Source organism: Manis pentadactyla, chromosome 2 (genome assembly GCF_030020395.1).
Source record: "Manis pentadactyla isolate mManPen7 chromosome 2, mManPen7.hap1, whole genome shotgun sequence".
NCBI lineage: Eukaryota > Metazoa > Chordata > Mammalia > Pholidota > Manidae > Manis > Manis pentadactyla.
In genome coordinates this window covers 64,405,802-64,432,819 of record NC_080020.1, presented here as the reverse complement: position 1 = coordinate 64,432,819, position 27,018 = coordinate 64,405,802, and the positions used below count along the sequence as shown (strand labels likewise).

General features: G+C 36.0%; 1 protein-coding gene and 1 long non-coding RNA gene across 5 annotated transcripts in view; one reads left to right on the top strand and one right to left on the bottom strand.

Moving 5' to 3' along the window:
* LOC118932334 (uncharacterized) overlaps positions 1-27,018 on the top strand; it is a 925,389-nt gene that overhangs the window by 338,531 nt on the left and 559,840 nt on the right. The gene's annotated exons all lie outside the window — the stretch shown is intronic.
* Positions 3,255-7,765, bottom strand: LOC118932332 (protein FAM91A1-like). Its single transcript, XM_036925765.2, is given in 3 exon segments — positions 3,255-5,195; positions 5,198-7,331; positions 7,333-7,765. Coding segments are annotated over 3 exon segments (2,517 nt in total). The 5' UTR covers positions 7,564-7,765; the 3' UTR covers positions 3,255-5,043.

Here is a 27,018-nt window from a genome sequence, read left to right as displayed (position 1 = left end):
AACTTAGTGTGCTATTACAAACACAGTCTAAAGGTTTTTTTTTCCCTCCTTTCTTCATCCTCCTTTCTTTATATGTTAGGTATCATCTTCTGTACTCTTTTTCTATCCTTTTTTATTACCTCTTGTGACAGCTATTTAACGTTAGGAATACTTCCATCTATAGCAGTCCCTCCAAAATACACTGTAGAGATGGTCTTTTCAGAGGTAAATTCTCTCAGCTTTTGCTTATCTGGAAATTGTTTAATTCCTCCTTTAAATTTAAATTCTTATTTTGCCGGATAAGGTATTCTTCGTTTGAGACCTTTCTGATTCATTGCATTGAATATATCATGCCCCTCCCTACTGGCCTGTAAGTTTTCTGCTGAGAATCTGATGATAGTCTGATGGGCTGTCCTTTGTTTGTGATCTTTTTTCTCTTTATGGCTGCTTTTAATACTTTGTTCTTATATTTGGTCTTTTCCATTTTTATTATTATATGTCTAGGTGTTGTCCTCCTTGGTCTCTTGTGTTGGGAGATCTGTTCACCTCCATGGTCTGAGAGACTATCTCCTTCCCCAGATTGGGGAGGTTTTCAGCAGTTACTTCCTCAAAGACACTTTCTATCCCATTTTCTCTCTCTTCTTCTTCTGGTACCCCTATAATATGAATATTGTTCCATTTGGATTGGTCACACAGTTCTTTCAGTGTTCTTTCATTACTAGAGATCCTTTTTCTCTCTGTACCTCAGCTTCTTTGTATTACTCTTCTCTAATTTCTATTTCATTTATTGTCTCCTCCAGCATATCTGATCTTATTTTAATACTCTCCCTTTGTGTTCCTCAACTATTGGATCTCCGTCCTAAATTTGTTCCTGTGTTCTTGAATAGTTTTCTGTACCTCCATGATCATGTTTATGATTTTTATTTTGAACTCTCTGGAAGATTTATTGGTTCAGTCTCACTTAACCCATTTTCTGGTGTTGAGAGTTTGCTTTGAACCAGGTTCCTTTGACATTTCATATTTGTATGTAGCACCCTATAGTGCCCAGAAGCTCTACACTCTGGAGCTGCTCAGCTCCTGAAGCAATATCAGGGGTCGCAGGAGAGAGGTGCTGGTGCCTGGGAGGAGGAAACAGCTTTTCCCTGTTTCCCAGCTGCTATGCCTGTGTCTGTTGCTAGAATCTATGTGCTGAACACACAGGTGTAAACATCTGTTTTTTGCATTTGTAGTTTCTGTAGGCATGGTTTCCCTCTGGCCTGCCTATTGCCAGGGCAGGGACTGCCATTTTGTGAGCCAGGTGGGGCTTGCAGTGAGAAAGCCTCAGCAGGCTGCGTATCATGGTGGGGAGCTTTGGAGCTGCATATCCAGTCAGGGGAATGGACCATCTGAAGATCGGGAAACTTCCCAACCTGCTGGTTAGAGTGCATCCAGACAATTTTGTTTTCCTGTCCTTTCTCCTGAGCAGTAAGCTCTGTGCAATCCTTGCCCCTGTAGCACCTGTCTCATTTAAGAAGTCTCCCAGATCAGCCAGATATGGTCCCTGTTTTCCGCTAGCAGCTGGAATCTCAATCTCTCTAGGTATTCCACCTGTCTTAGCTTTCCAACCTCACTAATCTCCAGACCACAATACAACATAGGTTTGTGCTCCCAGAGTAGATCTCCAGGGCTAGATATTCAGCAGTCCTAGGCCTCCACTACCTCCTCACTCCATTTCTCTTCCTTCCACCAGTGAGCTGGGTTGGGGAATGGCTTGGATCCTGCTGGATCATGGTTTGGTACATTACCCTGTTCCATGAGGTCTGTTCTTTCCTCCAGGTGTATGCCATCTGGCACAGCCTTCTTTCCTGTTGCTCTTTCAAGATTAATTGTATTAATTATATTTTTGTGTTATATGTGGTTTTAGGAGGAAGTCTCTGTCTCACCTCTAATGCTGCCATCTTTAATCCCATCTCTCCTCTGACTGCTTTTAATACTCTGTCCTATTCTTGATCTTTGCCATTTTAATTACTATATATCTTGGTGTTGTCTTTCTTGGGTCCCTTGTATTGGGAGATCTGTGCACCTCTGTGGCCTGAGAGACTATCTCCTTCCCCAGATTGGGGGAAGTTTTCTGCAATTACCTCCTCAAAGACACTTTCTGTTTCTCTCTTCTTCTTCTGGCACCCCTATAATGTGAATATTGTTCTGTTTGGATTGGTCACACAGTTCTCTCAATATTCTTTTATTCCTAGGGATCCTTTTTCCTCTCTGTGTCTTAGCTTCTTTGTATTCCTGTTCTCCTATTTCTATTTCATTTATTGTCTCCTCTACTTTATCTAATCTCTTTTTAAATCCCTCCATTTTATGTTTTTTAAAACTTGATCAACACCAGTTTATTTGTAAACATATTGCATCAATAATCAAATTGACAACACTTCATATATTCACTGTATAATATTAACATCACACCAAACAACAATCCACTGTACTCAGTTACAGTTTCTTTAAAATCTTTAAATACAAACTGTATTTGAAACACTGAACATAAAAGGGAAACATGAATGGCAGAGAAAACTGAAAACATCAAGGAAACTGATAATCTCCCAAAAAACAAATACAAAATTATCTCATTACCTATTTAACAAGAAGAAAAGAATCAAGAAAATCAGATGATCATATTTTTTAAAAATTACAGAAAGTTGCATTTCTTCAGACCCACCTGAGAGTTGAAACTGTACCATACTAAATTCTATGTCCTCTTTAATATTTCTTTTTTCTCTTCATTTCTAAAGATTGTTTGCCATGGTTTAAGCTATGTTTAGTGGGGGGAAAGAAAAGGGGAGGTAACACAAAGCCAAATGAAATTACTTCAAACATCTGCAAAAAAAATTGGACAAAAATTCTTTCATAAATCTTTGGCAAATAAAAGTCTATTACCTTCTTGGTGAATTGGATCAACACTTGTAAGATTTAAGAATGCATCTTTCCGTGAATTAAACAAAGCCAAATTCATAAAGCAAAGCACAAAAGCAGCTTTTACATTCTGCTAACAGCTCTAAAAATGCAGATTCTCAGTTCTAAAAGTATGAGTGGTCATCAGCTGGGAATCAGAATCTTTCCTCAATCACAGGAGAAATCGGAGTGGACCACATATTTTTTCAGTACTTTCCCTAAAACCCTTGATCATTATTAGGTTCTATTTCCTCCTCCATTATCTCTCAAAGGGAATATAGCAGCAGATTACTCCCATATTTTAAGTGTTAAAATCACAAACAACTGGGTTCATTGCCAACAACTACAAATATTCAATTCTTTATTAGTGTACATGTCATTACAGTAGGCTTAGATTGTTAATACAGGAATAAATAAAATAAACTACAATTAATTCAAACAAAGCAAATGAAAAGGAGATTAAAGAGCCCTGATCAAATGAAATACTTACAACTTCAGGTTGAAAAACTGTAAAAGTTATATGTACATATCTAATAGCACTAGAAATGTACAAATACTGGAAAAATAAACAAGTGATTCACAGTCATAAGAAATTATTTTAATATTAGTATGCATTTTTCCTTTTATAGATACATTTATAACATACACTTGGTTTCCACCTCATAGAAGACAAAGTAGAAACTAAATGTTACTGTGTGTACCCCAAACACAGCATTGACTGTGCCACAAGAAACCTGCTCCGGAATATTCAATTCTGTAGTTAGGCAATGGTTTTGAATGCATGGGTAACAGTTTTAATAAAGGCATATATTTCCAGAAGTATGTTAAATACACAAATATCAGTTCTATAAATAACAAAAATGATCAGCAAAAATGTTTATTTTGGTTATTACATTCTCAAATTTTCTAATGCTCTAAGTGTTGTAGATACATATTATCTGACCAGTTACTCTGGTTACAGTTTTAAGCTAGCAAACCATTATCCTATGAGAAGAGCTAAACTAAGCTATAACACTGCACAAACTTCCCAAGGAAAGTAACTTGAAAAATCTAAGAAATGATTCCAATTATTCTAACATTGGAGATACTAAAAGAATCAATGACTCAAGAAACATTTTGAAATTACTCAATTTTTCTTTATCATTTCCTCCAAAACTACTCACATAAATTTAAGATTCAGATTTCCTAAGAACATGTCCTTGAAGCAGATTTATCATTAACACGTTTTGATCAGAAGACATAGCCTTAATGCCTCTAACATGTAAATCTAAACTAAAATCACAATCCTCAGTTTGAAAACAACAAATTCAATTTTGTAACGAGTCATTGGTAAAGATAAATCAGGGTGAAAATGTGCAGCAGCCACAGCTACGAGAGTGGAAAATAAATTCTATTTTTCCATAAAGACTCTATAAAAATATAAAGCCCAAAGTGAGTGACAACAGAGGTCCACATATAAACACTGTTTAAAAATAGAATGTTTTCCAAAGCTTCTCATGAGATGTCAATGTATACAGTCATAGTCTGAGTTAAGACCTTATAAATCAAGGTTAAGTTATAATTATGCTGATTTACATACTTTCAACAATGTTCAACTGATACACATAATTTACAGACATCCACAGGAATTCTTAATGCCCCATTATCTCATTTCTCAATACTGGATGTTTCTTGTCTTATAGTTTTATTACTTTAAGTACCAAGAAGCCTTTTCAGAGGAAGAGTTCTACCTCTTCCCATGATCCCCTAAAGAGTAGGTAACAAAATATAAAATTAAACAAGATTTATGTCTGAAACTAACATATAAAATTACCATTGCAATATTCATAGAGACTGCTTATAAACGTAACAGTCATCATAAAGCTTATAAAGTATACCCTCAGTTTTATAAAAGAAATGCAGATTGTCTCAAAGTGAAAAGTACAGTTCAGGCTGCTAAAAAGCTCTTTGCTGCATTGGCAGGTGCACTAATGAGGAAACCTTCAGAAAAAAAGAACGTGTCCCCAAGCCTTTCACATCAGTGAAGTGTGAACTGCACTGCAGCAGCACGAAGCTTTTTAGTGCCGGCACCACAAAGCTAACAGTAAGAAAGAAAAAAGGCAGAGGGTGTGAGCAACAAATGGTGTGACCAAATTACTGCAAATGGAGATTGGCAATAAGAAATGAGGAAGGTGACCGTCCGCTCCATTCTGATAAGATGCCGTCTTTGAATATTAAGTTCTTAGCAGGAAGTGGAACTCCAGTATTGCCACAGGATGACTGTGAAAGCCAACTTGAAAACTGGCCTCGGTGTGAATATCCAGTGTTGAAGCACCTTCCTGGAATGAGTGAACAAAGTTAAGGACTTGTAGAGAGAGTTTTCTACTGGAATGTAAGAGATTTTGAAGGCTCTCTTTAGTGCAAAGGCCATGTGTAGCAATTTTTCTACAGATTTTCTGGTTTAATTCAGAACTAAACAATGGAATTCCAAAGCACAGTTCAAGAGGAACCCAATCTGCTTCTATTGTGGCAACAGAATTTTGCTTTGTTGCTAAATCTATAGTTGCTTCCTCAATGACCATTTCAAATGACTCTGTATTCCCATTTACATCTGAGTCAGAAGCCAAATCAGGTTCTCCTCTCTCATCAGAAGCATCACTGAGTTTTTTATTTGCAAGTTGGCTAGAAGCATTCAGCATGGTGACATATCCGCAAAAATGCTGCAAGTCCACTTTGTTCCTTAATGTCTGCAACGCTTTATGAACACCCAAACTGACACGAGTGAACTCTCCTTGTAGCTCTGTTTCATCAAATGGAAACCGTATGTGGACAGTTTCTCCTATCCCATGCAAACTATGTCCCTGAATCAAAACTGCCAAATGTGTTAAAGCATCATTCAACATCGTGAGCACATTTGACGTCGGAACTACCCCAGGATCATGACCCCAAGACGTTATTAGTAATCGATCATAACCCTGGAATATGTCTGGCAGTTTTCGAAGTCTTGTACCTTTAGATAGTAAAAGAGATGGTGGTCCTTGCCCAGTGATATGGTAAATGTACAGTTTAAACCAGACAGAACTGACTTCTGGAATAGCTGGTCCAATATGCTGAGGGGTACAGCTGCTGACAGGCCGAATCTCATTGGTGAGAGGCGCCATGGAAACAAGCAGCGTGTAATTTTTGTTTAGAACTCTGCTGCAAGTTGCAGGATCCAAACCGAGCAGGCTTTCACAGCGCAAGAGATCCAGAGGAAAACCATAATGCGGTTGGTCTGGCTGTGCTGTTTGCGCAACTAGATCTTTATTATGACGCAGAAACAGTATTGTGTTTCTCAGAGTGAGTGCATGATCAAAATATCTCTGTGCTTCTCCTTCACCAGTGCTCTGAACCTTTTCTAGTTCTATAAGAAAGCTATCCAGAGACTCATCAGAGAGCTTGCCAACTTCAAACATTGTGACTGCATGACTTTTCAAGTTTGGTGAAAGATTTCCCATCGTTAAAAAGGCAGTAAGAGTTGAGTCAAACAGGAATGCAATGCGCTTTGTATACCCCGCAGACAAACTCAAACTGCTTACACTGGCTGTGTCAGCTGGATCTTCTTGACTATTTGTATCAGTGTCAGTAGCCAATGAAGCTTCTTGTACAGGACTCCTACTTTCCGCACCATCCCATGATAGGAGCATCTTTTGTAGATCTAAAGTACTCTTTAATCTGTTTACGGATGGAGCATTCCTCCAGGATGAATGAAGTTGATCCAAATTTATTACTTGTCCCTTCTTATTGGCAAAGCCAAATCCATAATACATTGAAACAGCGTTCTTAACCAGGGATAAGTCTATCTCAAGGACATTTGCAAGCTCTGCAACATTAGTATGCTCATCTATTGAAACAAATATCTTATAGAGTAGAGTTTCAAAATAATCACCTTGCACTCGATTCATTACAAATCCTTCAAGAGGAGGAACTGCTATACAACTGTCATCAGATATTGGTACATCCAGATAAATGAACCCTTTGTTATATAAACTATGTACTATATTGTAAACTAGCAATCCAGTGAGTTGAGGGCCTGCATCAATGATCTTATCAATAGCGCATTTCTCAGGCAAAGTGCATATCTTTATATCATCTTCTGTGATATATCCAGCCTGCACCACCCACCACGCCTCAATGACAATTTCTACCGGCTTTACTGGTAGCAGATCACGGGCTGTTTTCCTTCTGAAAAACTTTTTTGATGACCTACACTGATTCATCAGATCAATGTACTGGTTTCTTCCTATGCCAAGAAGCCTTAGACAGTCAGCAGCAGTAAAATTGGGCAATGAATCATAACTTTTCTCACTGTTCATAATGTCCTCCATAATCCCTATATAATATGAAAATGGTGTTATCTTCAGGCCCTTCACCATAATATCTGATAAATGGTAAGGGTACATACAGCATGAGATGATCTCGACTGTATTTTAGTAGTTCCTCATAGTATTTGCGTTCATCTTTCTTGACATGTTTAACTAAGTTATTTCTGTATCATAACTGATTGCGGACACTGTACAGGACAACCTGCTTTTCATATTCTCTCTGTGAATTTCCAAGACTCTGCCTCACGTTGGCCGGCAACTTGCTCCAAGGATAGTTGTGGCGGATGTGGAACTCCACGTCTATGTTCATGATGCCGGGAGCCCGGGCCGGCGGCGGCCGCGACCGCGGCTGGAACGACTCCTCGCGCCTGCCGGCCCTCGACTTGTCAAGAGAGCCCGCGGGGGGCCCCGCGCCTCACACTGCGAAAGGCCGGGGCTGCCCCATGGCCTGGGCTTCTGACAGCTCGGCGCGGCCCGGGCCACGGGGCACAGAAGCTTCGCAGATGGGCGGCAGCCGCCCATTTTATGTTTTATTTCATATACTGTATTCTTGAATGTTTGTATCTCATTCCTGAATTCCTCCTGAGTTATTGAATATTTTTCAGTATCTCTGTGAGCATGTTTATTATTTTTATTTTGAAATTCTTTCAGGAATGTTGACAAGTTCAGTTTCACTTGGCCATCTTTCTGGTGTTTTTGGGATTTGGGGTTGAACCAGTTTTCTTTGACCTTTCATATTTGTAGGTGGTGGCCTCTAGTGCTCAGAAGCTCTACTCTCAGGAGCTCTTCAGCCCCTGGAGTGATGGCCCAGGTCACAAGTGAGCGGTGCTGGTTCCTGTTGGGACCAAAGAGCTCTTTCCTGCTTCCTGGCTGCACTGCCTGTCTCCACCGCCAAGGCCCATGGGCCATGCTTGCAGGGAGGAGCCCCTGTGCTTTGCACTTGCAGCTGCCATAGGTGGAGCTGTTTTCTGGCTGGCCTGGTGGAATGCCTAGGGCAGCCATTTTTTGAGCTGGTGCCCACTGGGTGGAAAGCAGAGCAGGCTTCCTTTCTCAGTGGTGGCCCCTCAAAGCTGCATTGCCAGCCAGGGGGATGGAGCACCTGAAGCTCCTTAAAGTTCCCAGCTTGGTTTGGTGAGTGTGCCCTGAAAATTTTGTCCACCTGTCCTTTCTCCTGTGCATCATGCTCTTGACCCTTTTGCAGCCCTCTCTCTGTTAGGAAGTCTCTCAGGCTACCTACCTTTATTTTGTCCCAGAGTAGCTCATTGTGGATATGTGTTTTCCACAAGCAGCTGGAATCTCAGTCTCTCCAAGTATTCTGCCTGTCTTTGCTTTTTAACCCCACTAATCTCCAGAGCAGTATGTAATGTAGGATCATGCTACCAGAGTGGATCTTCAAGGCTGTGTGTTCAGCAGTCCTAGGTCTCTTCACCCTCCCTGCTCCATTTCTCTTCCTCCCTTTGGTGAGCTGGGGTGGGGGAAGGGCTTTGGTCATGCCCAATCAGGGCTTTGGTATGTTACAGTTTTCCTTGAGGTCTTCTGGTTTCTCCAGGTTTAGACAGTCTGCCAGAGCCTTCTTACCCATTTGCTCTTCAGGATTTGATGTATTGGCTATATCTTCATATTGTGTATGGTTTTGGGAGGAGGTTTCTGTCTCACCTCTTATGCCACCATCTTTAACCAGCTAGTCAAGACAAAACTGTCTAAATTCTGGTTCCCCAACTTCCCTCACATCTTTTATGAAGATACTCTAGTATAAATTTGTTGTTGAACATTAACAGGAATCACCTTTGAACATATCTTTTTAGAACTATTCTGAAAAAAATACTATAATGTAGCCTTGCTACTTAATGACCTGCTCTGTGAGCCTTGACCTTAATTTCTTTGGAAGTTGCAGATGAGGTAGATGTCCAAAGGAAAACTCCTGAATCAGAATGGCTATTAAAATTACTGACTAGAAAATATCAGAATGCAAGAATGGATACTACTACTATTACCTTTGGCAGGAAAGTAAATTGTTCATCCTCTATATGGCTAGAATCTAATTCTCTTACTATATCTACCTTTTAATGGAGGATTCTTAAAGTTCCTTTTAAGGATTCTATTTTGTACCTCTATCTCCACGTGCATTCTTTAGCATGTGAATTGTTCATTCACTTTTAGCCTTGAAACTGAGTAGGAATCAACACATACCATATCTACTTTGCTTTTACAATTAATGAGCTTTTCTACTAAACAGGAAAAACTTAAGGAAATTTCTCTCATAAACAGCAGAATAACACATGGTGAAGATAACTTATTTTTAATGTCCATGTTTTCTTTTAATAAAATAAATTTAAAATGCACGTAGGTGAATAGTCTATTCAGAAGCACATGGTAATGCTTAAATCCCTCAAAGTAAAAAAATATTTATTTGGACTTGACATAGAAAAATAGGGTAGCAGAGAGAAGTGACTCAGAATGCAAGCTGTGAAATCAGGTAGCATCCATTTGAAGCATGACTGTATTATTTGAAAGTTGTTCGAAATTGAGAAAATTTCTTGATCTCTCTGTGCATTCTTTCCTCATTTTTAATTAAGTATAGTTAATAATACTTGTCTCATCAGACTGTTTTGAAAGTTATTTAAAGTGCTTAGTATAGCTCCTGATATGAAGTAGTCAGTGGAGTGCTGGTAAATGGTTAACAAGTGACTCTCCAAAAGAGGTCCTGATTTATACTGTTTGTCAATTTATTTAGTGTAAATACTTCCACCATGGAGTAAATGCCCTCAAAATGCTTAATTGGAAAGAGATATGCATAACTGGCTCTCAGTTGCTGATGTGAACCAGATCCAGCCCCCTATTGATAATAAACATGAAATAAATTTTAACTGTTGTTGATTTCATATGGCAATAATGGAAGACACTTAAGGACTTTTAATTAGATGTGCCATATATAATGACCCTGTATTTTCATGGCATATTTAGCTTATGATTTACAGCATAAAAGTCCAATGGGCAATATATGTTTGCTCTAGTTTCTCTGCTGGGATTAGAGTCCTAACTTTAAATTCTACATTTTGTATTTATTATTTTAAAACAACCCCCTCTGTTTCTGAGGACAAACCATTAGTAACTCATGAAAGTACAATGGCCTGCTTCTCCAAAACTTCTCTAAATTATCTTCCAAACTCTACTAATCAGACTCTTTTTACTTAATTGAACTGTAAATTTTTAAATCATAAAAGTCCTTGTCTGGGAGCTTACTGAGAGCCTTTTAATGTAAAGAATTAATTGTCATAAGGAAAAGAGAAATCAAAGGCATGACTGGTCCTGAGACCTGTAAGATGGATGGATGATTCACTAGGCAGCAAGGTAGCTCTTCTGTAAAAGAATATTTAATCTCTTCGCCTCCTCCAAGTTGGGCTCCTTGGAAGATCATTTCCTTTGAGATAACATTGCTATATATAATTATTTGTGTACTTTTTGTATACCCAGAAGCACTGTCAGACTGTTCACAAGTTTTCAATAAATTCCATACTGCCTATGATATTACATGCAAATTCCTCCTCCCTGTTAAAACTTCCAATAGAATTTCAATTTATATTTTTAACATTATATCTCATTATGCAAAAATCACTTAATTTACATTACCGTGTGTACCTAACATTTGCATCTACCATGTTCAGTCTATTTACATTTTTTATTGTGATGCTTCCTCTCCACAGAATTTTACTTTTTATTTATGTTCTCATTGTCAAGCATAATCAATTTTGAAAAGGATAAAAAAGAGCTTTGAATTAGAGGAACAGCTTGTTAAGTAATACCGTCCAGATAGGGCAGCAATAAGATCCCCATATTGAGCCTCCTTGCAAGCATATCTCTACCAATTCAGGCAATATACAGCTCAGACCTCCTTTCCAGAATGGCTTTAAGAGTGAAGTATCAGCATTTGTGACAAGTCAAAAACAAGGAGGCTGAAAACCTTATCTTACAGAGTGGCAGCAATTTTTCTAAGTCTAGAAATGCAGTTTAATTAATATATCTGGTCTGAAGAAATAATTACATAAACAGTGTTCAAAATGTGTATAGGAGAGTTGGACTGTTAAAGGAAATTACCTTTATGCCAAGATTTATATGTAAATTAGTATTAGGTAAATTAATAACAAAGCTACCCATGCTAGAACTGTACCAATTTTTCTTCAGAATGGTTAGAATAAATAATTTTTCTGTAGACTGGAATTTTAAATATGAAAGTATAAACTGACACTTCTTTGGAATTTAGATATACACAGCTAGCTGTGACATTACTTTGTTGGTTTTCCTCCTAACTGGAACCAAGAGCTGTGTATCATTCCAGTTAGACTTTCATGATTTTAAAAAAGAAATTTATGGTTTAATTAAGTAAAAAGAGTCTCATTAGAATTTAGAAGATGGTTTAGAGTAGTTTTGGAGGAGCGGGTCAGTTTGCTTTCATGAGCCACTAATGCCCTGCTTTTAGAAACCTAGAGGAGGTTGCTTTAGGGATAACATTACCTAGCTAAGGCAAAAGGGCCCAGGGCACAGCTAGTACAAGTTTTATTTTTCAGATGTGGCTAATAGTATTTGTAGCAATTATGGAGCCTCTTTTAGGTGCCAAGCACTAGTCAAAAGCTATTCATCCCCACAACAACTCCATCAAGTGTATTATTATTCCAAATTTACCAATGAGAAAATTGAGGTTAAAAATGTTTTTTAACTTATGAAAAGTTATGGTTAGTAATGAGGGAACCTACTTTTCAAAATTCAATCTGTTTCTACAACCAGCTTCCTTTCTTTGTATCACACTGATTCCAGTAAGATATTGAAAAATAAGGCTTCTTTTAAAACTTTTTCAGATATTTTTGAGTTGTAATTTTTCTTCTTAAAAAATCTTATTAACTTGTTCAAGAAGCAATGTCTGCTTCTCAAATTCTGTCATCACTCTCTATCATTGTAACCGGAAAGAAATTCTGAAGAATGAAGATGGCAGATTTGGAGTCATAAAAAGGGAAACAATACTAATTTAAAAATTTAATAGGAGAACATGCCTCTATTATCACTGAAGCACTCAAAGCCTGGTTTTGTTACTGTGATATGTCATGGGAGAGTTACTACTTTTCAGACACCTGGGTTCCATGTAACATGATTTATAAAGTCAATATGTTTTATTTTCTTTAAGTTAGTCACTTCAAGGGTATATGAAAGAAAAGCTTTATCTGGTAAGTATTGGGTCTATTTTCAGGATTGTTTCAGTATTATTTGGAAAAACAAAAGACTTTGAAAACAGTCACCAGTGAGAATCAGTTTTTGTATTTTGGGAAAAGATAACTGAAAAGCTCACATTGGTGCAACACACAGTGATCCCTATTGTGTGCTTCTAGGGTTGGTCAGCTCAAACATCCTACCTAAGGTAGCTACCATATTTCATAGAATGTAAGAAAGTAAACATAACAACAGAATACTTGACATACCTTGATGAGAAAGCAATTTAACCCTCCTTTTTTATATTTTAAGAACTGATGGCTTCAAATGTTTTTCTGAATTGTTTTAGATGTAAACAAGAAAGCTGAATTTGTTGTGGCCTGTGGTGCATAATGGAACCAGGGACAAATGAGTCTTTTCTCTGGGAGTCATTGAATAAGGAGGATGAAATGAAAATTCTGGTGAGGACATCCAAAAAAAAAAAACGAACAAGTATCTTGGCAAAACCACTCAGGCTTTTGTGAGCCAGTGCGCAAGTTATTGGTAGCAAATATGTTAGCTGTGAGCAAACGTCAAAATGCCATTTGACATCAAGTCCACTTTCATTGGTTATCCTTAGATAATTATTTAAACTATTCAATACACTGCTGCTTTAGAAGTACCTTTTTAAAGCTATGAAATACCTCTCTACTTAATTTGAACTCTTACTTTCAGAAAACAAATTCAAAAACCATTTTTTGCCAGAGATAGGACGGGTTATGCATAGTAAGTACTATATAACTTTACAATTTAAAAAATTTAAAATATAAAGTTTAAAATTTTCAAAGTTGTAAGTGTAGAACAGAACACTATAGTATTTTTCTGTTTGGTTGAGTCATACCAATCTTGTGCTTCAGAGAAGGGATTTTTCAGAGCCTGGTCCAAAGTGGCTGGCAGCAGTATTCTCCTGATGTGTAGTTTTGTTAAATGCTCTTCATAATGCAGCGAATTATTAATCAGACATAAAAAAAGAAGTAAACCTTGCCATTTGCAACAGTGTGGATGGACCTGAAGGGTATCATGCTAAATGAAATAAGTCTAACAAAGACAAATACCATATGTTTTCATTTACATGTGTAATCTAAAAAGCAAAACAAACAAGTGAAAAGGAAATAGACTCCTAAACATTGACAACAGACTGTTGGTTACCATAGGGTATGGTGGGTGTGGGGATTGGTGAAATAGGTGAAGGGGATAAAGAGGTACAAACTTCAAATTGTAAAATAAATTAGTCACAGGAAAGAAAGTAAGGCATAGAGAAAATAACTGATAATATTTTAATATCTTGGTATAGTAACGGGGTAACTACATTTACTGTGATGAGCATTTAGTATGTATATAATTATCAAATAACTATGTTGTACATATGAAACCAATATAACATTGTTATCAAATATATTAAAATTTTCGAAGACCCATATAATTTTGGACACTTTTTTCAGAGAGGCTTAAAAACGCAACATATCTGATTAAAATTTTCCTTGCTAATTCACAATAAATCTCATGGCAGGCTGAATGAATATAACCACAGATTTCTTTTTCATTTCTTCTTCCCTTTTAAAACCTCACTATTCATACTTGGTGACTTTTCTTTCCTCCTGAGCTTAGGCCTCTGAACAGTAGCTAATTTGTAAGGATGAATTATTAATTTCTGAGAAGTTGATAGTAGTTTTCCTGAGTGTAAATGTTAAGCATTTGATCTTTTTCCAACAGTTTTAAAAGACATTTTTAAATTTAGTTTAGTGTGGCTCTATGTTAGATCCATAGTATAACTATGGAAATAGTAAAAACATTTTTATTACTGTAAAATATCAAGGAAGTGGATATATAGAGTAGTAGATAATTCTGCATTTCAAGTTAACTGATAATGAAATACCAACTTTTCTTTTCTAGGGATAATAGTGTTATTCATTTTTAAATTACTTGAAATTTATTAAATAAATATTTAATTCCAGTGGCACCCTGGAAGACTTAAGCTGAATTTAAGCCTATATATCTAACATTTCATTACATAATGTCTAACACTGCTGTCAGTTTATTCTGTTTAAGTCTTGGCTTCCCAGGAAAATTAAGAGATTCCTGAGAATAAAAATTTGGTCTTATATTACTGTTGTACCTTCATAACACCTAACATTGAGATTTGGATATAGAATATGCTTAGTAGTTACTTATGGCTTGGAATAATTAAATCTTGAATACCACACAGTGTATTCTGTACAATGAATTGTACTGTCTATATTATGAATATGATTCATCTTCTACATCATGGGTCTGAAAACTATAGCTCAAACCTGGTCACCTTGTTTTTATAAATAAAATTTGACTGGAACACAAGCATGCCCATTCTTTAGTGTATTATCTATGGCTGCTTTCACATTACTGTGGCAGAGAAGAGCAGTTGGAACAGAAACCTTGCCAAACCAGAGTATTTACTATCTGGTACTTACAGGATTATAGAATTGCCAACCCCTATTCTAGATATTTATTCTAGAGAAAATATAATTAGGGTCTGAATCATTAAATTTTTACCCTCTCTAAATAATGATACTTCCTGATGCTAAATACTTTAACCAAGATTTTCCAGTAAGCATAAGTATCAAAAAGAGAGAAAAAAATAATAATGAAACATGTACATTTTTCTTGCCATAGCTACTATATTTCTGATTGAAGATAGGGAATAGACACATTAAAACACACACTAAAAATGCAGTTTGGTTTCTTGCCAGGATAAACCTGCACTAAAGCCAAGATTCAGTTTAAATTAAAGGGTTGAAAAGTCACATTATATTTGAGAAAATGTACAGCTGCCTTAAAAAAGTCTGGATTGGCTGGTTGTTGTAAGCTGCTCTCTGAGACTGCCAGGTTGTCTAAAATGTATACATAAAACACGTTTAGCATTGGTGGAAATAATGGCTTGTTTAGTGATCTTAAAAACACAATTGTTTAATTATGTTGATTTTACAGGGTAATGTTCATGCTGATGTAGTGAAGAGCAGCCCCTTACATTCTTTGCTACTTTAAGATAATAATATCATAATATAGAAAATTAACAAACTTCTTTGCTTCTTATTGTTCTTCAGGTATAAATAATGAACAGCTTTTATATAATGCCATCTTAAAACTTATGCACTTATCATGAGAAATTTTATTTGAACATTTTAAAGCAATCAATGAGTTTGGTTTTCAGGGTGTATTTACACTGAAATTACACTTACAGCAATTATTTTGTGTCTCATATTTTCTTGATCTTTAGACTATTTTTGTTGTTTCCTCTTATTCTCCTTATCAATCAATATTTAGATGGGGAAATATATTTCCTTTGTATGACTGAAGACATGAAAGGGTTTTTCTTTATTATAATAGCTAAATAAGGAAGGAGAATGTGCAGAATAGTGAATCCTGGTGTGGACTGTACACATCAGTAGAAGTCAGCCTGGACAGATGCCCATCCACATGGATCAGACACTTCTGTGTAATGCCAGGATGACATGGAAGCTTTCTAAGAACTTAGATTACCCATGGTCAGAAGGGAGGGTAAAGATGGAATTGTGGGTGGGAGAGGGGAAGGGGGAATATATGGATTTTAGAGTGCTGAAAGAATTGAATATGTACCTCCTGAAATGAATTTTAAATTGGACATAACTGAGTTTAACATGAATTGGCAAATTAACATTTTCTCCTAGTAAGAGGAAATGGGGTTTAAAAATTTAAGTTAGAAATCAAAAAGTTACATTTGCATAATCTGAGTTTTTTTAACTGTGAAGTTTGTGCCTACTATATAATCAGTTTTCTATTGATGGAATCATGCTACATATGTTGTTTACTAACCTGCTTTGTATTTTTCATTCAGTAATGTAGTAGCTATTTTTACATGTCAGGACAAAGATACTCAACACCCTTTCTCATGAGTGTGTAGTGTCCACTATATATTTGTCAGACTAGTCTCCAATGTTAGGCATTTAGTCTGTTTCCATGCATTATTTACCTTTAATACAGTCCCAGCCTGGACTCTTTTTGTGGTTATTGCAAAAAGAGTAGTTTTTATAATCATCTAGTTTGACTGTAGTTTTCTATATTTGCTTTACTTTAAGCTGTTTTCATACTTTGAGGAGTCTTTCACAGATTGGAAATTTGGACCAGAACTTTCCTTATTGTTTAGCTGTAATACCTGAAGCTTCATATTTATTTCATTTTAGTGGATGTTCATTTGACCTCTGGCTTGTGATTGCCTATGTTATTTCCCCATAGTTTCATATTTTCTAAGACAAAATGTAATGAGAAATGGAATTTTGTCATGTAATTCTGTTACAAACTCTCAAAGAAAGTATTGCCCATGTATATAATTTATGTAGTTTTATTTTTGTATGAATCCTATTAGTGTGCACAGATAATACTTGACCAGAATATAAAACATAAAAAGAAAGTAAAAAATGTTTTATACTGTGGAATGGGCAGAGTATGTGGTGCTTTAGAGAAAAAAGGTTTCAGCATTTATAACAAAGTCACATACCTAAATTTGGCTGATTTCATAAAAGAGGGTATGATTATCTAATATGAAACTCATTTATTTAGATGACTATTTTCTGTCTTCTTCAAGCAAGGAGTTTGGCTCAATATGTTAGGAAATAATTAGGCATGCTCCTTTGATCTTTGGAAAATAATTGCTTTTAAAATAAAATTTTAATTTTTTTGGATAGAGACTTAAAAGAATATTTTAAGAACTTTGATATCAGGAATATGAGGAGGTCAAAGGGAGAAGACAAGTAGATGTTCATAGCAAAAGTGAATGTTTATTCAACATCAGGTAACCAGGAATGTGGTTTTTAAAGAATCACTCTAGGACACTGATGCAGAATGTCTTGGACCATAGTTTTAAATAACAATTTTCTAGGATAAGGTATCTACCTAATGCCTTAAAATAGAAACAGTGTTACTTTGGATGAGGCACTGAGTTTCTTTAGGATGGACTGATGCTTTTTGCTTTTGGTTACCATGATTCTGTGTTAAACCAAGTGATAATCGAAAATATATCTGATGTTACATATACTACATTAATCCATGGGTACATGCTATCCATTGAAGTTAAAATATAAATGTGAAATATTTACATGACAATTTTTGTCTTGCTATCTGTGGTTGTTAGTTAGACTTTGTAAGTCTCCATGGTTTTACTGGTTCTCAAGCAGCTCAATATAAAGAAATATCTCATATACCAGTTCCTATCTTTTCAGGAAGAAGGCATGGATTGGTAATAAACAAGTAGTAAATGATACAGCAGTATAGTTATGGATTATATAAACATAATACCATTCCTATCACTCATAGATATTTTGTGTGATTTTATTTACTAAGTTACCCAGTGTGATGGGAAGATTTTTTGGGATATTAACTAATCTGCAGGCCCTTTTTTCCCTGCTGACACATTTGTAGTAGACACTGGGACATATTCCCATTTGGCTACTAGATAGAAGGTCTTATTACTGCAAAGGGCTATTGTCACAACACAACCAGAAGACATCAGCTTCAGACACAAATCAGAAAGGTGTGGAAGAATTCTTAAGGCATCATTGCCCTACTATTGCTGCTGTAACAAATTACCACAAGCTCAGTGGCTTAAAACAAATTTAATGTCTTACAGTCCTGGGTGTCAAAAGTCCAAAGTGGGTTGGCAGGGCTGCATTTCATCTGAAGTCTCTAGGGGAGAATCTGTTTCCTTGCCATTTCAAGTGTTTAGAGGCTTCCTGATTCCTTGGCTCATAGCCCTTTCTTCTGTCTTCGAAACCAGCAGCATAGCACGTTCAAATCACTCTCTGACTCTGACTCTAATTGTATTTTTCTCATAAGAACCCTTGTGATGATACTGGCCCACCCAGTAATCCTGGATAATTTTTTCATCTCAAGGTTTTTAACTTAAACACATTTCTAAAATTCCTTTTGCCATGGAAGGTAACATATTCTAGGGTAACAGGTTCCAGGAATTAGGATGTGGATATCTTTGGGAGCTATTATTCTGTCTACCTTATCTACTATAGATAAAACCTTTCAGCTGATAAAGAAAGGAGAGTCAATGGGAGCTCAAGAGACTTTGGTTTTGGAGTAGGCCTCCAAGAAAATGCTACCCACCCTGCCCATTTCAATTTAATTATGACAATACCCCTGGCAACCGTGAGCATCTCAGAATAGAGAACATTTATTCTGACAAAGAAACAAGATTTCTTGCACTACCTTGGTGCAACACTAGAGAATTTAAAGGGGAAATTGGTGTTTTAGGCATAGTTGCATAGGCAGCACTGCTACCTTTGATTCTCCAGGTTCTTTTGGGTGGCAGAGGAGAGTATCTGAGAATTCTCTGTGACACACAGAGGTGCTTAGAGGTGGATAAGGAAGGGGCAGAAACTTGAATGGGTTTCATGAATAAATCATTGAAGAAAATACCTTAACTAATAATCTGCGATCTGTGTGCCAGTTGGGAAGTATGACCACTGTCAGGATGCACAAGGTGGTGTTCATCCAGTGGCTGTCAGCATGGACATATGGTAATGACCAGGAGCAAGATGCTCTCCTTTAATGTCATGATCTATGTTAGCTTTCCAGAAGTTTGATACCTCTCTGGAAGGAGTAGGAAGGAAAACCTTAAATCAACTTAGTAAACACTTGGAATGACTAACTTTACATGGAATTAAGTTCCCTGCCATTAGGTAGAATGGAGGCTCAAAATGGAGATTAAACTGTATTACATTATAATGTTAATTTTTGGTGTTTGTACAGTTGAGTTTTATGGCCTAACCATTTTATACTGCTACATTTTTGATAAATCTCTTCAAAGTTTTAGGTATAATCTCATGAAGAGTCTAGGGAAAATCTGTACATCAGTAAGGCTTCTTTAGCTTTTTCATTCTTCCTTCATTTTATTTACTTTTTTTCCTTTCTTAAGGCTCTATCTAGATATCTCATTGGTGCTTATTGAAAGTTTACTGCCTAAAACTTGACTCAAGCAGTAAGGATATATTTGCCTATATAACTAGAAAATCTTGTGAGAATGTGAGCTTTAGGGTTGGTTTGATCCAAATTTTAATAACTTGGATCATATAATTGAGGTGGCACTCCCATGTTTCTGTTGTCTCTTAGTGCTCTGCTCTGAATATTCAACATGTCCTTAGGCTGACTATCTCATGATTGCAACAAGGCTGCTAGCTACAACATCCACAACCACCAGTTTTTGTATAGATCTGGAGAAGACAAGCATTTTCTTCCGACCATGAAATAAACATCCTGAGCCTTCTTTTGCATGAATAAATTGGTTTTGTAACTACTCCTAAATCATTAATTATATCAATGGAATCCCATTTTCTGATTGGCTTAGGCCTTAGTTTTTCACCCCTGAATCTAAATATGAATTCAGAATTCAAAATCATATCTCAATTGCTTAGATGCATCAGAGTCCACTTTGGAACTGGTGTGGAATCAATCTTTCTCATACCACTAGGCTGCTCTACAAAGAGGGAGGGATAGAAGAGGTCTTGCCAGTAAGAACCTTTGGTATTCACCTCATTAAGTTATGATATTCTTTTGTATAATCTCCTCAAGATTTACAGGACCTCAATTTTGTTTTTGATAAGATAAGTTGTTTCATTGAGGGTACTCCTGAAAAATTATATGACTCTTTGGAGCCAATGGGCTTCTTTTATTGACCTAGAAAATTAGAGCAATTTCAGGCATACTAAATAAGACCAACTCTGTGGAAGATTATCAGTGAGCACCTTTGGGGTCCCATGAATTAAATAGATCTTGACAAATGACTGACTGTGAAAAAGGTTTTGCATTTATAAGGCTGGAGAGAGAGTGACTATATCAATCAGTGAGAGACTTTCCTGGCTTTGACTAGGGCACTTTTGGACAAGATGAGTCATTGATAAACTAGAATAAAATGACTCATGCCTTTGTGTATTGAGAGACTCTGAACATGCCCACTATTGATCCTGCGAGAGTGATTTCACTGTGTATTTGAAAGTCAAATTGGGCCTCTTTTTTGGCAGGTCTGTTTGACACACTAGACTAAAATGGATTTTTTAGACTTCTTTGGTCCAACCTACTCATAAAATTATTCATTGTAATGGCTCCTTTGGAGCAGTGACAGGACTGGATAAAAATGTTTGTTAAGAACAGCTGGCTTTGCTGATTGCATCTCCAGTGATGGCAAATAGAAGCTTAAGGGATGGCAAGGATTTTGGATATAAGGCACTGTTTTATCAGATGATAAGACTACAAGTTGGAAAGAACCAATGACAGTAATTGATTCAGGGTACATGCTGTTCTTAGAGTCTGAGGGATTTATATATACAGGTTTTTTTTGGCCCAATGTGTTTTACACAGATTGAAATGTACATGTAAAAGTATATTGAATATATAGTGCACATGTTATATGAATATTTTCATTCTATGTACAAAGTGTACGAACACCAAATAAAAATTTGTGGGATGAAAAAATAAAGTAGGAATACTATTTTAATTGTTAATTTTTCATGAATTTTTAGAGCTAATTAGTGATTCTGAAATATGTTCAATTTCTTCATACAAGAAATGGAAGAGCAGTTTACCAACTAATATTCCTATGATAATTTAGCCAATTTGTATTAACTTATTTTCTGAATAAGTAACTGAATAAATTACTTATCTAGTGATGAGGAATAAACTTTCTTAAGAAAATTTAGTTTACATTTTGGAACATAACAAAACTTCATTAATTTGTTTGGCACTTTATATGCTTGGAATGAGATAATTAAGAATATCTGAACACAAGAAGTTCCAGTATTGCATTTAAGGCTGAACTATACCAACGTTTAGTATGTTTCTAGAACTAACCTATCATCTGCCTACCCTGATGAAAAGCTGTATGAAACAGAATACCTACAGATGGGACTCTGAAAAAAATCGATATCCTTTTGACAGATATCCAGCTAAAAGTACTAAAAACATATTAATAGCAGACCCAGACTGTTTTTGCTTTTCATAAGATGTTAGAACTGTTACTGTTAATCAAGTTAACTTCCTTATCATACATAAGAAAGCTTAGTCAGGTTAAGTAATTCATTCTTGGACTCGTAGTTGCTAAATAGTAAAATTGGTCTCCTTGACAATTTGGAACTATTTTGACATATTCTATGCAGTTTTGAAGCTGGAGCTAGGATCAGGATTTGGGATTTGTAGTCCTCTAGTTCAACCCTACTACTTTGGATGAATTTGTATTTTATACTAAGTGCAATGAGAAGTCTTCGGAGGATTTTTAAATAGCAGAGATGTGGTTTGACTTTTATTTTAAGAAGAGTTCATTATTGCTACTGTGTGAGCAGTGGATGGATTGGGCAGGAGCAAGAGTGGAAGAGGGGAGACAAATTAGGATGCTCCTGTAACAGTCAAATGAGAAGATGGAGTTCTAGGATGGAAATGATGGCTATGGAACAGAGAAATGGACACCTTTACAGTACTTAAAAGTAGAATAATAAAATGGTTGTTAGGAGAGAAACAAGGAGAATCAATAATGATTCATTGATTTCTGGCTTTGATAATTGAATGGGTGGTGGGATGGTGGTACTGTATACAGGCATGAAGAAGTCTAGGTAGGGTAGTAAGTTTTAGGGGCATTTTTGGTAAAGAATTAAGATCTACACCCACACCATACTACCAGATTTAAATGCCTTTCCTTTGTACTCCCATGGTAAGCATAGTTTTTATTTCTATTGTGAAATAAACTAATTGTCCACCCAGTGTTGTTTTTTTTCTTTCCCCTTAATGACAGAATCCTAGTTTTATTTAAGATGTAGCAACATCCTGTGCAGATAAAACTTCATTTCCCTGCCTCCCATGCAGTAGAAGTGACCATGGTAGAGGTGAGAAATCCAGTCAGTGAGATAAGAGCACTGTTGGGTGGGGCTTCTGAGAAAGGAACACAGTTTCAGATGACACATGCCCTGTTTTTCTTCTGCATTTCTTCCTATTTTCTGCCTAAAATGTGGACGCAGTTTCTAGAATTGTGGTCATCAAATTGTCATCAACCTTAAAAAAACAAAAACAATCTCATAGATCTTGGTCTTATTATCATTGAGTTACTCCGTTAACCCTAGATTAACTTCCTCTATATTTCTTGTTTTGTGAAAATAAAATGAAACTCATTTTGTTAAGCCACTGGTCTTGAGGTTTTTTTCTCATGCAAATCCAAACTCTAACTAATAGCATTCTTTTTACTCTGTGTTATAAATTGTGGTGGTTTCCTATCTTTCCCACTAGATGAGTTCCATACATTCAGAGTCCTCACCTTATCTGTGTTTGTATTTATGACGCTCAGCACAGGATTAACACATGATAGGCACCATAAATTTTAGTCAAAGTAACTTCATAAATAATTACATCATCAACATAGGTAAGTAAGATAAGTAAAACATGAAATGAGAGAAGCCTAAAATGCTTGAATTTATTTATCTTCTGTAGCTCAGTCTTTTGATGAGAAACTCCTCAACAAAATGTTCTTCCTTTACCCACAGTTAATATCAAAAGAAATCCCAGTATACCAGGGCATTTTTCTTACAGAAATGATCCTACAAGATATTTATAATCATTCCAAAATGTCTAAAGCTTATATGCATTTATAATATGCAAAGCACTTTCATGTTGGGTATTACATTTGACACTCATTGAAAAGGTTTCTATTTTACTGGTAAGGAAGATAAGATCAAAAACACCTAAATGACTATTAGTCCATTCTTGGGTTCTGTGATTCTGCTGCTGTTTTGTTCCTTCAGTTTTCCTTTGTTCTTATACTCCACATATGAGTGAAATCATTTGGTACTTGTCTTTCTCTGCCTGGCTTATCTCACTAAGCATAATACCCTCTAGCTCCATCCATGTATTTTTTAAATAATTAAAGATAGATTAAATTTAGGTATATGATAAAATTATGCAAAATGTATAAATATGCTTACTGCAATTAATATAATACAAGTGGGTAAAACACTGATATATGAAAATTAGATATATTTTGTTTTATTCTAATTATTTGATATAATCATAACTGAATAATGCTCAGTTAAACAGAGTTTTCAGTTATAAATCATACACTGACAAATAGGAGGCTGAAGTATATAGTCTTATGGGTTCTTTGCAGATATGTGTTGTCTAATTTAAATTCTTGTAAAATTGACATATGTTATTTCCTGGGACTCCTGTAACTTAATAAGTATTTTATTTGTAGAAGAAGCTATGTAACACTTCTTTAAAAACAGCTCAGTATTTCAACTAGACAGAAGGCCAGACTAATGAACATTGGTCAAATAGGACAATTTAAGCATAAAAATAAATGATGATATTATTGGGTTATATCTCATTAAATTAAAAGATAGTATATGAATTTGTACTATTAGTACAGATGAATGAATTAATAAATAATAGGGTAAAGAATAATCTTCTTTACAGTGGAATACCAACTAGTAAATATAAAAAGAATGATCAAGTAGAAGATCACATTTTCATCCATCATAGTTATCATTGATTGGGGCAGAAATCCTTGATGGATGCTAACATCATTTATGTGTGTGGGGGGAGAAATTAACATGTCAAAATCCCCCCACCCTGCATAAATGGCTTATTATTATAGAGGGGAATAAGGTACTTTTATAGTGAAGAAATAGACAAAAATGTGATCAATGTTAACATTGCCATTAACAGGATGCAGTGGACAGATACTGTGATATGCCACCCAAATTTCCCTTCAGGACTGAAGGATGCATTCCCACAGCTAGAGTACTTCAGTCAGATAGCCCCCAATTTCTCTTTGAAATTGCCTTGGCTGAAGAGGTCATTTCACCCATGGGCATACCCTCTTCTCAGCGTGGCCCTCATGCAATGACTGGTTGAGGTAGGTGCCTGTAGTCTTTGTCTCCCACCCCAATGCTGGATATTTCTGAATTGCTCTCTCAGTTTCATTCCTCCCCTCGTGGTTGGCTGAGCCTTTTGTTGAGACTGAATTACAGCCCATCTTTTTTTTGTGTTGAATCCATGTTTCTTTCCTTTTCCCACTGGTGATCCCAAGAGCACTTCTTGATAAAATTCCTTCAAATTAGATTCCTTATCAAACTCTGCTTCTTGGGGAATAAAACATGTCAGATCAAACAAACTAACCTCATGTTCTTCTGCATATGCTGCACCCAGGGGGATATACATCAGTTATGCAATAGTCCTGGAAAAAATGCAAAAATTGAATCTAATTATGAGGAAGTATTCAGATAATCCCAAAGTAAGGTATTCTACAAAACAACTAACTGGTCTGTACTCTTCAAAAATTTTTATTTCATTTATGTTTTCTACTTAACCTGTATTGATCATTAAACTACTAAGCTAAAAAAACATAGGAGAAAACGCCATTCCCATTAGTAGTATAAGTGGTAGGCACAGTGAAGATAGGTAAATTACATGTTGGTGGGAAATTGCATATATGTCTTGAATACTTGAAAAAGGATTCTTTTCTAAAGGAAATATTTTAGAAAATAATTGTATAGCCAGTATTCCTAAGTGGTAAATTTTGAAGTATTTTAGAGCAACTGAATAAATAAACTGAAATTCTCTCTCCTAGAAACTTCACATTTGATAGAAAAGTGAAACATTTTTCATATTTTAAGAATAAAGTAAGAAATGACTCTTTTTTTTCCTGAATGGTGAGAAATGTCAGGGACAGAATGAATGATGGAATGGAACAGTGGAAAGGCATAATAGTAATAAGAATCTGAAAAAATGAAGACTACATGGTGAAATGAGAAACTAGGACTATTCCTCTTTCTGTAATAGTATGATAGCCCAAGTATAGTGAGCTTGAAGTCTATTACCCAGAAACTGCCTTGATTATGGATCAAGGACAATGATTGAGGATGTGAAAACACATTCTTACCTTTGTTGTAATCGGAAAAGAATATTCTGCATGCAAAGAGACTGGAGACCAGATATTCACATTAGAGATTTGTGTGTGTGGTGGTGGTGGTGGGTGGGGGTGTGGTGGGGGTGGTGAGTAGAGAAAGCAAGATGGTAATTTTGTTAATAAGTAGAACAGTCAGCTAACACTCTAAAATTTCTAGAAAGACAAACCTCCTTAACAATTTTGTGACAGAGATGTTTCTTGAAGCATAATTTGATCAAATAAGTAAGTAGCAGGTTAAGACTAAGGGCCTTTAAACAAGAAAGTAACACAGCAACAGAGATCCATGTATGCTAAGAACAATGTGGAACAACAGGGAAGAATCAGCAGTTTGGTGATAATGGAGGAAAATTATAATAAAGAATAGAAAATAATTTATCATAGCCCCTTAGGTCCTTCACTGTGACATTGTCTATCATTTGCTTGTCCCACTAAGACCACAAAATATAATGTGGATATTTCTTATAATTTTCCCTTTCCAAAATTATAAATATTTATTCTTTGAACTAATCAGAACTTTTTAAAAAATGGTTTGTGTGAATGTGAATCCCATAGAAAGATACAGACAGATAAGTATGAGTCAGAAGCCCAGAGACACTAAACAGAAACCATAAAGTACTAAAACCAGATAAACAAAGACACTGGACCATGAAAACAGAGGTGTGTTAATGTTTCCATTGGTTCTCTAGAGCTTCTAATAGCAATCCCAGTGCTTCTCCTTGTGGTCTGATGGTACCACTGTTGAGGCTACTTGCTAAGACTTACTACCTTCTCAGTTATACTTAATAATTAAACTCTGTCACTTAAGAAACCAGAACATGATTTTGTACAGGCAACTAAAAAGAAGCTAACAAGCCTGTAGATCCACTCATCTTTGAAACTCATTCAGTACTTGATAGATAGCTTAAAAATGATGTGGGTTGTTATTAATTACTACCTCACAAAGCATTTTGACTCTTCACTAAACCCCACTCTGTCTTCACAAAGCAAACACATGAACAAACTAGAATGTAGAAAGGGAAGATGATTTTGGTCCTGGATTTATCTTTCTGTTGCATCTGGCAATAGGGCAACTTCTTATTGACTTCTACGAGCAACTTCCTGGAAGTAGGCTATGGCTTAATGATATATAAAATGTTCAGTAATCATGTGTCCTTTTCAGATTGTGACAACTTGGAGACCTTGCCTCTTTCAATATTTCTGTCAACCAACCTACAATTTTAACCGGATAATTGACTCTATTGAGGACCTAAATGGAGGCAGGACAAATGTGTATGATAGAATGATTCATGTTAGTCTTAACAGGGTCTTCCTGAAAACTAATTGTTCATTTTCTAATCTACAAAACAAAAATGATAAAGAAAGAAGACAGTACAAAACCAAACAAAAATGTAAAAATTAAGACTCTACAAATTTATTAATCTTGGAAACATTTCTGCTCTGTGGGTATATCTTACAGAGATGTTTCCCTTGATTTTCACAGCTTTCATACTGTCCTAGAGGTATTTATTGATCTGTGATAACTCTTCCAAGGTTAGAATATGAGGGAACAAACTCAGTATAAATAGT